Source organism: Triplophysa dalaica, chromosome 24 (assembly GCF_015846415.1).
Source record: "Triplophysa dalaica isolate WHDGS20190420 chromosome 24, ASM1584641v1, whole genome shotgun sequence".
NCBI lineage: Eukaryota > Metazoa > Chordata > Actinopteri > Cypriniformes > Nemacheilidae > Triplophysa > Triplophysa dalaica.
In genome coordinates this window covers 643,786-654,943 of record NC_079565.1, presented here as the reverse complement: position 1 = coordinate 654,943, position 11,158 = coordinate 643,786, and the positions used below count along the sequence as shown (strand labels likewise).

Genomic DNA, 11,158 nt, shown 5'->3' with positions numbered 1-11,158 from the left:
CAGAGACCGCTCGCAAACTGTCAAAATCCTCATCACTGTTCGACTTGTTGGTCTTTGAATTACAAAGATTTAAAACAGGTTTATAGAGACACAATTTTCATACTTTTAAGTATCTTTTTGTTTAGTTTATGACAATATTATTTCCTTCACTCTGTGCTTTCTGTTAGTCATTGTTTGCCTTTTCATTGTTTTTGAACTTCAACATTTTTGCATTGGATTTGCAAACAAACTTAAACCATGAAGCACAATTTTATTTGTTATAATGAAGTGATTTTCCGTGGGCGTACATCTTCATTTGTTCATTTAAATGCCCTTACAGGATGCTAGCATGTCAATTGTATCGTCTATATCTATTGTTGTTATGTGCGTGTAGTGTTTTTGATTTTACACCAACAAACATTGTTTATTTCTCGTGTTGGTTTTCGTCTCCTTTGCGTTTCATAATGATTGAGTGACTGAAATGTAAAAGCTTGGAAGACCAAAGACTTTGTGTTTTTCCCGTTTATTGGCCTTGTTCCTCCAGTTTTCCCGTGACTCAATGGGTTCCCTGTGGTTAAAGTCCTTTCCACAGAACAATGAGGAGGGAATTTACGTTCTGCCCATTAAAGCACATTGAACGGGCCTGAAGGGTTTTCATGCTCTGAAGGTATTGACTTCCCCCGCTGCCCATTGGACCAGATTTAGAGAGTCACCACTTGATGTCTCGGGCCTCCGCCCAAACCCTACATGACTGATGTCTTTTTTCTGTCTCTCTCTGGGTGACGGCTTATAGACGAGAGCGGCTTTTTTGTCTCCGTACGCCTCTCAGACACAACACAGCTTTACGCTCTCGACAGCAAAGTGCACAACATAAAAGCAAACAATGTGACTGAGGTCACACACCTGCGCCCTGAGAGGCCTGATGCAGGTGTTTTCATGTTTGTTTAATCGTTTTCTTCTGTTGATGTTAATGCTTTCTACCTTTATTTATTCGGAGGCTCCACATCGGCCTGAAAGAAATAAACTGTAAAACTTTGCTGTAGTTTTGCAGCAAGTTTGCCAGTAACTTACCGTAGATTTAATTTACAATGTTGTTTTAAACATTAACGTACCAGTTTCTTATATTTTCTTTCATGAAACGAGATTAAATATCTACGGTCACTTTTTTGTTTTGTATTTTTTTGTAATTTAATAAATTTAACAAAAATGCTGAGGAAGAGTGTCATTTTTTAAAGCGTTGCTGTGCTAATGCCAGTCTCTTCTTGCTCATTTTGAATTGCAAAGGTAAAAAAAAGTGTTTTCATTTTGGTTAAAACCAGTGTTAATAGGAAAGTAATTAAATCTACAGTAAATTACTGGCAAAACTACAGCAAAGTTTTACAGTGTAGACTAGATTTTTATTATTAATAGTTTTGTCGGTGGGTTATTTTAATCAAATTTTGCTCATGCGTGGTCAGGTTTTACTGTAAGATATTAAAGCCTCATAAAATAGATATAAATTGTTGATATTAAAGATACAAAATGAATGCGGATTTTATAACAAAGATCACTTTGAAAACATTTAGGAAACATGAGCTTATATTGAGATCTCTGAATGTTGATTGTAGACTTTGGCATCTTGTAAACACAGGTCGAGATCTCAAAAGTTTGAGTTATTTTAAATGAAAAATAAATTTTTGCTCAATTTAATCTCACTGATCAGCTTTAAATATGCTCATCTCTGATCCTTGTGCTAATGAAAGAATACAGATCTACATTCACGTCACATGAATAAACTTAAATCTTCATGCTATAGTAAATCTAGTCATTAAACTTTAAGGATTTTTTTCTCAGCACTTTGGTGGAGCGCCTGAACAATACTGAGAGGTGACAAACGGAAATCCACACAAAACGTTCAGATGCCTGTATTGTCAAGTGGACTAAAGGCGTTGAGCCTTTAGTTAACTGAAGCCTCATTTGACGTACATCTCAGATTTGATGATGTGCGTTTGCAACACATTTCATCATCAAAGTTAGCCGTTGTGAGTCGAGCAGCATAACTGGAAATGTAAGACGGGTGCGACAACTGGTTTGAGGGTGTTATTCAGGGACGTCCGTTTGTTGATCAAGTACAAAGCACAACTGGGATCACAAACCAGCAGAAGTACACCTGTGCCGGCCGACCGACCGCACCCACTGTCGGTTTGTGTGAGACACACAACCATTGATTCATGAAGACAAATGAAGGTCACAAAGATGTGTGTGCGTGTCACAGGGATGGTACATTTTCTTAAGGAGATCTTAAAAACTCACAAAACACAAATGTATACTTTAAGATTTAAATGTGCGGATTTTAGAAACTGTGCCAAAATGATTTTATTACCCGGTTGTAGATCTGGGTGTTCAAATTCACAGAATGTTCCTATATGATAAATTATAAATAAATATTTTTGGTCTTTAAGACTTAAACGTTTTTTTTACATTGATGCCATTGCACAAAAGGTTGTTTGTGGCGAAAAACGGGTGGAACTATTTAGACAAAAAAAAAGGTTCTTCTATGGCAGCATCTTCTTTATGAAAATGTAATGGATTGCAGCACTTAACACGCATAACATACCACACGTAACAACAAAAGCACTTCTCAAATATTTTAATCAGGCTCAGTTTGCAACCTCTTACAATTTGTTAAAATAATATTACAAACGAAAACATGAATAAAAGGAAACTACCAAAAAAATAAGCATTTACAAAAATATGACTCCAATCTCGACCAAAACCCCATTTTTAATTTCCAAAGAAAAAAAGCTTGACATAAATAAGTTAGTTTTAATTTTCTCAGTGTTTTTACAGTTATGTACACAGGTACATCGTTTGCGCAAATACACAGGCAGTGTACAATTGTTCAAATATTAATATTTACTCTATAAATACAGTTACGCATCCGTTTCACCACAGAGTCTATCGATAAGAGTTTTTTTTAAGATGCTAACGGGTCCACACACACACACACACACACACACACAACAAAACCAAGGGTGATTGAGTCGAAAACAAAGCAAAATCAAAACGGAAAAAAGAAACCAAAGCAAATCAGTAGGAAATCTCACTCAAAAGAAAGATGATGAACAGAGAAATAATTTAAGCGAGGCCGAGGCCTCTGGAAGTGCCTGACATTAATACTGCTCAATGCTACAAGGTTTGACCTCAGAACTTTGACTTTTTTAATCATCTGGGAAGTAAAACAAAAGTCTGATGTACCTCTCTGAAAAACGTTTAGATGTAAAGAGACACACTGCCTTCCCAACTGCAAAAATAATAAGATAAACAGCATTTTGGAAATAGTCTACACGTGGCTCTTCGAGTCAAACCAAAATCTCACACCTTCAAGAAAAAAAATCCAACATAACATTAATTATGTGCTACATATGGAAAAGAAACAAATATATAATTATATACACAGGTAGTAAGAAAAAGAAGAAAAAAAAATGGGCAAAAAAGTTTTTTGAACCTATTTGCACACTGCTACATAGACTGCTTTAGACGCAGCGCCTTTGAGTGCCACACGTGTAGTGTTTCAGTGCTCACAAACACACACAAACACACTCCCGTCGACATGTTTCGGCTTTCCTTCCAAACGCTCCTCTGGGGCTTCAACTCGTTCATGAAGCACTGAGATCTTCAAACAGACGACGACATCTTCAGCCCTGCCACCGACACAAGAGAGAGCCAGTGAGACACAAAACACATGACAACCTTGTTCTTAACTAATAAAAACATTACACAAGAACGCACATATGTATCTATACACACACAAACAAAATGCATTTCATTTTGATGGTTGTGAAGAAAAAACACTGCACACTTTTGTGAAGCAATGCTGAGAAACATTGCTACTCCAATTCGATTTTAATTTACTGTATATTTTTACTTTATTCCTGGTGGTATAACACCTCGGTTATTTTGTCTAACTATGAAAATGCTTTGAAAATACCATCAACAAACCTGTTATCTAACACACAAATAAAAGGAACTACACGGAGAGAACCGTAACAGGAGAGAATCTAAACACAAACCAAAACAGATTCGTTCGGTGCGCGCGCTTACACATGTGTTTATTTGCGCATTGAAAATGTGTCTTGACGTTAATTTTTAAGTAAAGTTAATTATATTTTTATTTGACTTCAGCAGGTTCGATCTCAGGTGCGATCTGACTTTTCTAAATGTGTGTGTTTTTATGAAACGAAACGCTGGCCTTTGTTTTGGAATGAGTGGCTCAGGTGTAAACATTGCAGACTTGCTGACGTGTAACGTGTTTTTAACTCAAAAGGAAACTCGAGCTCTCGTAGTAAGCGCGCACCACATTAACTCTTTCAATGTTCAGAACTCTCTCTTCAGCGTTTAAAGCACAAATCTGACAAACAATTACTTCCATATCATAACACTGCTTACTGGACACGAAACCTTTATTATTAACTCATAACTTTACTTTAAAATGCCAAGACGTTTTATTGAAAAGATGTAAAGTCCGTTTTAACATCTACTTTCTATGTAAAGACTTTGTAAATTTGCAGCTCTTGCATGCCGTGTGTTAGGGTGCAGAATGAAAGTGAACAAAGACTCACCTCGCTGTTGTTTATGTGGTTGTCGGGCTTGGGTGTCTCCGGGGTTTTTGGGGTTTTCTGGGCGTCCGGGTCACTTCTTCCACACAGATGTGCGCGCGTTTACTGTGACACGACGAGTCTGAAACAAAACAAAACAAACACATTTACAATCTATAAATTTTACACGCTTTAAAATAAAGAATGCTTTTCACATTCCAGCTGATTCTTACGGACGCTGCAACTTAAACTGCGCGTAAATGTTAAAATAACAGATGCGTGGCATGAATTGCTGTGTTTTCAGATTCGCGTAAAGATGTGCGCGCTTTCATTATGACAACATTCGGTTACGTGTCTTATTAAAGGTTATCTATCGCACTGTGGATTCACAAACACGACGTCTGGAGGTATTTAAAAGCGCCGGACAGAAAGACAAAAACACGCACCGAGGCAGGATGGTCTTTTCCTCTGATCTCCGGGTGATTCGGGCGTCTCCGCGGTCTCCTCCGCCACCGGACAGTCGTGATTCCCGTTTAAATCCACATTAATATCATTGTGATTATTCCCAGGAGAGCAAATATTAGCATTTGATCCCTTTCTCCGCGCCGACCTGCTGTAGAATCCGGGCACCGCGCTGATGTCCAGCGCTTCCCAACGGAACCGCCCGCCGGTTCGCGGCGTGTGCGCGGAGAAGTCAAAGTTCCACGCGTCCGCCGCCGCGTCCTCCGTCGCCTTCATGTGACGCTGGAAATCCTTCTTTAACTCTTCGTGATCCACCGGGCCGAACAGGTTTCGACACGCCGACGGCTTGGGCTGATCGGACAGCCGCGCACCCATGCGCTCCATCGTCGGACTGGCGCTAGACAAGCGCACGTCGGACATCTTTCGGGTGTTATCGACGCCAAACAAACCAAACAGCTGTTCACTCCTGATTCAACGCGATCCGAGACCGAAGAACGCAAACGTGAGTGTCGCTCCGGGCGCGCCGCATGAGCAGAAAGACACGGACGCGCGAGGAGCGTCAAAACAAAAGCAGCGCTCGTGTCAACTGTGCGTCGTAGTAAAAAAGGGGAAGAGAAATAACAAGGCGAGGCTTTCCACGCCCAATATGGCGATGAAGAGTCACAGAGATCGAAAAAAACGCGTGATTGACACAAAGGGCTCTTTAAACGCGACGAAGAACGCAGCTGATTGGTGGATATGAGATCCACCTTCTTTAACAGACCCCCCCCCCCCACCTCTCACACACACGAGAGAACAAAAATCAACAAACACATTCGTGGACACTCCGAATCATTTGAATCGACTCATCTGAACGGTTTACTTTCCAATCGGTTCAAACATTATGATTCACCAATTCTTTTAGCACAACAATTCTCTTAGAATCCTTTCTTGTTTTTTTACGTACTCGTAAATAAGTATAATGCTTTTGATATAGTTGTTTTGACGACGTTATAAATATGTATCACATTATGTGTGTCCTTCAAATCTGTCAGATAAAATATCTAAATCTGTTGACTCAGGGAAAAGGTTTTCGTTAATGACTCCCATATGTCAGCCCACAATAAAGTTTTCTTACAGTAGGGGTGATTCACAAAAGCTTCCGAAGAGTTAAAAAAGAACCGGTTCACAGGACCGATTCGAGTCAAATGATCTCAAAACTCATGACACAAAGTGAAGAACGTAGAAAATCAACTTTCCGAGTTTTTGAACGACGGGTTCAGTCAGTGTGAATAAATGTCGCTTAATATTCATCGTGAAACTGAAACTAAAATACATGCAAAGATTTCAGGGAACCTTCTCTATTTATTGTAAAAAATTCTGCTTTCGGACTAAGTTTGTATAATGTACACTAGTTTGACTAATCAGATTTATTTTTACAAACAGATCATTGTCGTGGCCTTTATCGAGGGCTTAAATCCATTAAAACCATGTTGTTCAAAACTCATTGATGGAATTTTGTCACGTTAAATCTGAAAGGTCTTTACAATGACATTTAAACATGTGCTGTTGGTTTTATGAGTACATTAAAGTCCGACCTCTGTTATAGAGGATGATCTGAAGACGACGTTGAAATGAATCAAACACTGAAATACAAATGTGGAAGTGACGTGTTGTGACTCTGATGTTCCTAGAAGTGAGAAACAACAACAGCTAAAACACTTCCAGGAACAGTCAAGAGTCTCTGACTTCTTTCTGACGACAGAACCTATGGCCTAAAGTCTAAACTTTATGTACATTTTACACATTATTTAAATACATACATGTTTGTGTTTGAAACGTTAAGTGAAGGATAATGTACATGCAGCCGTTTGTTATCGCAGAAATAATCCCCGACAGAACGTATCTCACTGAAAGTGTTTGTTTGGCAATAACAACCGGCTGCTTGTACATTATCTCGCGTATTACACGGCTACTTGTCAAGTGAGAAAAACAACTGGACATAAAATGTGAATTTGAAATATTTGATTTGCTCATTTTTACCGAATGGCCTTCAGAGACACGGTTTTGTTTCGGTTTTAAAGTAAGAAACGACGTTCAAACGCCACGAACTGGCAAATTGGTTCAATCATTTGTAAATATAATTTCATATATGTTATTTAAAGACGTATTTATAGTTATTTTTGTGTAATATTAAACTGCCCTCTCAAAATGATTTGCAGCATCCGGGTTACAGGGTGTTATTAGTTTTAAGTGGTTGTTATTTGAAAATAACAACCCTTGGAATGTCACGACTGGCCAATCAGAATCAAGCATTCAAATGAGCCGTGTAATAATAAGCAAATATTATACTATAATATATATTTTTCGAAGACATTTTTATAAAAGCTACATAAATATCTTTCAGGCACAGTCCTGTAAACTGGGCCGTCATATTTTATATTTAATTGAAGAGTTGGATAGATTTAAATCAAGAACACATTCACGCTCACATCATCAAGACGTAATTTGAAGGAATTAAACAAGTCAAGACTGTTCTCATGTCTTTGATATAATCCACAGACTGTAAATACAACCATCCCTGAGGTGTTTCTCACAAATAAAATCAATTCAACATATAAGTTCCATGTCTTTGATGAAATGAGAACAGCTATTCTAAATGAATTCAGACCTCTACTGACAACTGCTGGAGAACTTCTGAATTACACGACTGTGTTACTTTATTTCTTGTCATATTAAACACACAAAATCCACTGGAAAACACAAGTGCATGTTGATTATGTCACATTCAGTACACATTTCTGGATGGATGATTGATCTCTGGAAGCCATCGGTGAACCGGACGATGGTTCATAAATCACATACTGATCCACTTGAGGATGTAAAAGTTCCTCTTGCCCACTCGGATCAGACTGAGTCCATTCGTCAGGATGTGCTGACCTGGAATCAGAATCTGCTCTGGGTTTACTGCCCTCTGGTGGTTCATCCAAACACCACCATCCTGTATCATCTGATACCTAAAAACACACCAATAAACACACATCAGAAAATCATTCAAACAAGTGTTTATGTTGCGTCGTGTCTTGAAATACTAAATAAACATTGAAAGACAAAAAAGAACAGCCGTTTTTTCTGTAAAAACATATGAAAGCTATAAAATAATGTCGACTATTATGACCAGATTTACTTTAGTTATGAAAAAGTAACACATAACACTTTTCTGCTTTTTTAAGTGAAATAAAAACAAACAGAAATCACACAAACCTAAAAATAAGCAATACAAATATTCAAAACACGTGCAAAGAAAATGAGTAAAAGTAACTATTTACTTTGTTTTTTATTGTCATACAAGTCGTCCTACTCTTCTTTATATTTATTTATTGTGTTAATGTTTGATAAATATATAAAAAATATAGATAAAAAAGGAATAGTGTTTGTGAAAATAAAAACAATGTCACGAGAGAAGTCTGGAGTAAGAAGATGATGTAATGAAAGAGTGACGCGTCTCTCACCCGCGGGGACCCTCAGGAATGGCCTCTGCCCTCCTGCAGGCGTCTAACACAGTCGATCCCGGATCCAGAAAAACCTCGTGAAACGGAGCCTCTCTGAACAGCTCCTGTAATTCCACGTCACTCATCTGTTCCAGAGCCTGAATGTCACTGTGATAAAGAGCGTCTGTGCATCTGTGTACACGCAAATAAAATGTAGAGCAACAAGACCTTAGACGTTTAATTCAATCTGACTTCCGTAACATGACATACGAGTTGAAACGTCTCCTGCATGATGTGCTTTAAAGCAAAGAGAACGCATGTCCGCTTTGAGTTTTGATTTGATCTCAACGTCACACTTGCCTCTTGGCACTCTCCAGTCCCTCTTTGCCGTGGACCAGTTTGGTGACCTCAGCGGACAGACGTTTGTGAGCGGTCCGCTTGTCCGGCTCTCGTCTCTGCTGTTCCATAACCTTCTGCACTTCAGCCAGAGGTAGAAAAGTGAACAATTTAAGATACCTGCGGGATAAAATGGGTTTATATGAAAATAAGGGCGAATGATAACAGAACAGAAAACTATTCACACAGAGAAAACTCCCAATCTGGACTATAAACAAATGTAAAACAACAGTCGACATTTCTAAAGAATTAAAGACTTTGGCAATCTTTTGTCATCATGTTCATGTATATTAAGAGAGGAAGTCAAATCACTACCCAGAACTGTGAATGAGACTTTCAGAAAATACAAACAGTGGGCTATTTTGTGAGGAATAAAGTCGCGTGGGTTTGCAAAATTTCATTTTTGAATGAATGTTTATTTTCTAGCCATTACTAAATGTCTCACCCCTCTACGCTGTTATCTGGCAGGCGGAGGAAGTATTGGTAGAACTCAAAGGGTGATGTTTTATCTCTGCTCAGCCAGACAGCGTTACCAGCCGTCTTCCCCAGTTTATCTCCCATTGAGCTGGTCACCAGAGGAATGGTCAGACCGTACACGTCCTCCCCTGTCTTTCTACATCAGAAAAGAAATGACAAAACATCAGAACGCATCCACACGTGAAGGCCAGAGAAGAGATTCATATTCAGCTGACACATTATTTTGATGAAGTTAAAGGGACAGTTCACCCAAAAATAAAACTTCTGTCATTATTTACTCACCCTCACATTGTTCAGTAACCAACAGATCTCATCCCCCATTGACCCCCATCCCTACCGAGATCTGTTTGGTTACTGACATTCTTACAAATATCTTCCTTTGCGTTTAGCACAACAAAGACATGTATGCAGGTTTGGATGACAGAATTTCCATTTTGGGGCGAACTGTCTCTTTAAATGTGAACACTGGCATCACAATATTTATTACACACATCATGTTTCTTGCACCGTAATTAGACGTAAAACGAGCATGACGTCATACTTGTGTATGAACTCGTGGCCGCTCATGATGTTTCCCAGCTGATCGGTTCCGCCCAGTTGGATCCTGCAGCCGTGCAGCTGGTGCAGATGATAGAAGTCAAAGGCCTGGAAGAGCTGATAAGAGAACTCTGAGTAGCTCATCCCGACTGCGCTGCGCAGTCGCGTCTGCACGCTGTGTCTGCTGAGCATCGTGCCCATCCGGAAGTACCTGCCCACCTCCGACAGAAACTCTACCACCTGTCTGTCCTTATACCAGTGCGAGTTGTTTGTAACAGTCACCCGACCCATTCTGCTCGGGTCTGAGCTGAAATAAAGCTCGTGGTTGTTGAAGATCCGCTGGAGGTCCTCGAGGATCCCGCGGGCGTTGCGCTCAACCGTGGCCGGGCAGAGTCGCTCTCTCTCGGCCGCCTTCCCGCTCGGGTCGCCGATCCGCGCCGTGGCTCCGCCGAGGAGCGCGATAACGTCATGACCCGCATCTCTGAAGTGCAGCAGGCCGATGATGGCGAGCAGGTTGCCGGCGTGCAGGCTGTCCGCTGTCGGGTCGAAGCCGCAGTAGATGGTCTGCGGTCCGGAGCGGAGCAGATCCGGTAACTCGACCTGAGCCGCTTTCTCCGGGAACGCCTCCTTCAGAATGCCCCGGTTATATAGGGACGAGAGGAGTCCGGTTCGTCTGGATGCGGCAGTGTGAAATAAAACTCTAACACAAGAAGTTAAAGGAGTTTTTCTGTATATAACGTGTGATTTCAGTCGACTAACACCGCAGCATGACCGCGCAATGGGCGCCGCCATGTTGGAAGTCGGTGATGAGAAATAAATGCCGCCACCTTGTGCCTTAATGTGGAACTGTATAACTACACAAAACGAGCCAGAAATCAAGAAGAAAATGTTTTGCCTTTTCAGTGTTTAACAAACAGATATCATACATTATATATTTTACAATTTCCATGTGTAACAATTTAAAATCACAACGTGTTTTCCTCACTAGCAGATCCGCAATCTGTCCCAGATTTGGCTCTAAATTAAATCGTTTTGTCTTCGAGATGTTTCTGCACTAAAATACATTGTAGTTTAAATAAAGTAATGAGTTTTTTTATCACTGTCCTTAATATTTTGTCTTATTTATGTGTAAAATCTAAGTTACAGCCGTTGACTGGATAAATATTTTATTTCTACATGTATTCCTACCACTGGGGGGCGCTAAACATCGCCTTATGTTGAGCAACAAGTCATCTTGGATGCCACAGCTTGTCTTGTGTA

General features: G+C 39.9%; 2 protein-coding genes across 2 annotated transcripts; both read right to left on the bottom strand.

Moving 5' to 3' along the window:
• Positions 1 to 2,593: 2,593 nt before the first annotated feature.
• Positions 2,594 to 5,688, bottom strand: cdkn1bb (cyclin dependent kinase inhibitor 1Bb). Its single transcript, XM_056739919.1, has 3 exons — positions 5,003 to 5,688; positions 4,581 to 4,698; positions 2,594 to 3,662 (listed from the first exon to the last, which is right to left on the bottom strand). Exons 1-2 carry the CDS (start codon positions 5,436 to 5,438, stop codon positions 4,592 to 4,594), a joined length of 543 nt encoding a protein of 180 aa, XP_056595897.1. The 5' UTR covers positions 5,439 to 5,688; the 3' UTR covers positions 2,594 to 3,662; positions 4,581 to 4,591.
• Positions 5,689 to 7,415: 1,727 nt separating this feature from the next.
• yars2 (tyrosyl-tRNA synthetase 2, mitochondrial) lies at positions 7,416 to 11,119 on the bottom strand. The gene is made up of 5 exons (XM_056740099.1): positions 9,903 to 11,119; positions 9,330 to 9,497; positions 8,849 to 9,004; positions 8,510 to 8,680; positions 7,416 to 8,014 (listed from the first exon to the last, which is right to left on the bottom strand). The coding sequence occupies exons 1-5, from the start codon at positions 10,688 to 10,690 to the stop codon at positions 7,855 to 7,857; spliced, it is 1,443 nt and encodes a 480-aa protein (XP_056596077.1). The 5' UTR covers positions 10,691 to 11,119; the 3' UTR covers positions 7,416 to 7,854.
• Positions 11,120 to 11,158: the final 39 nt, after the last annotated feature.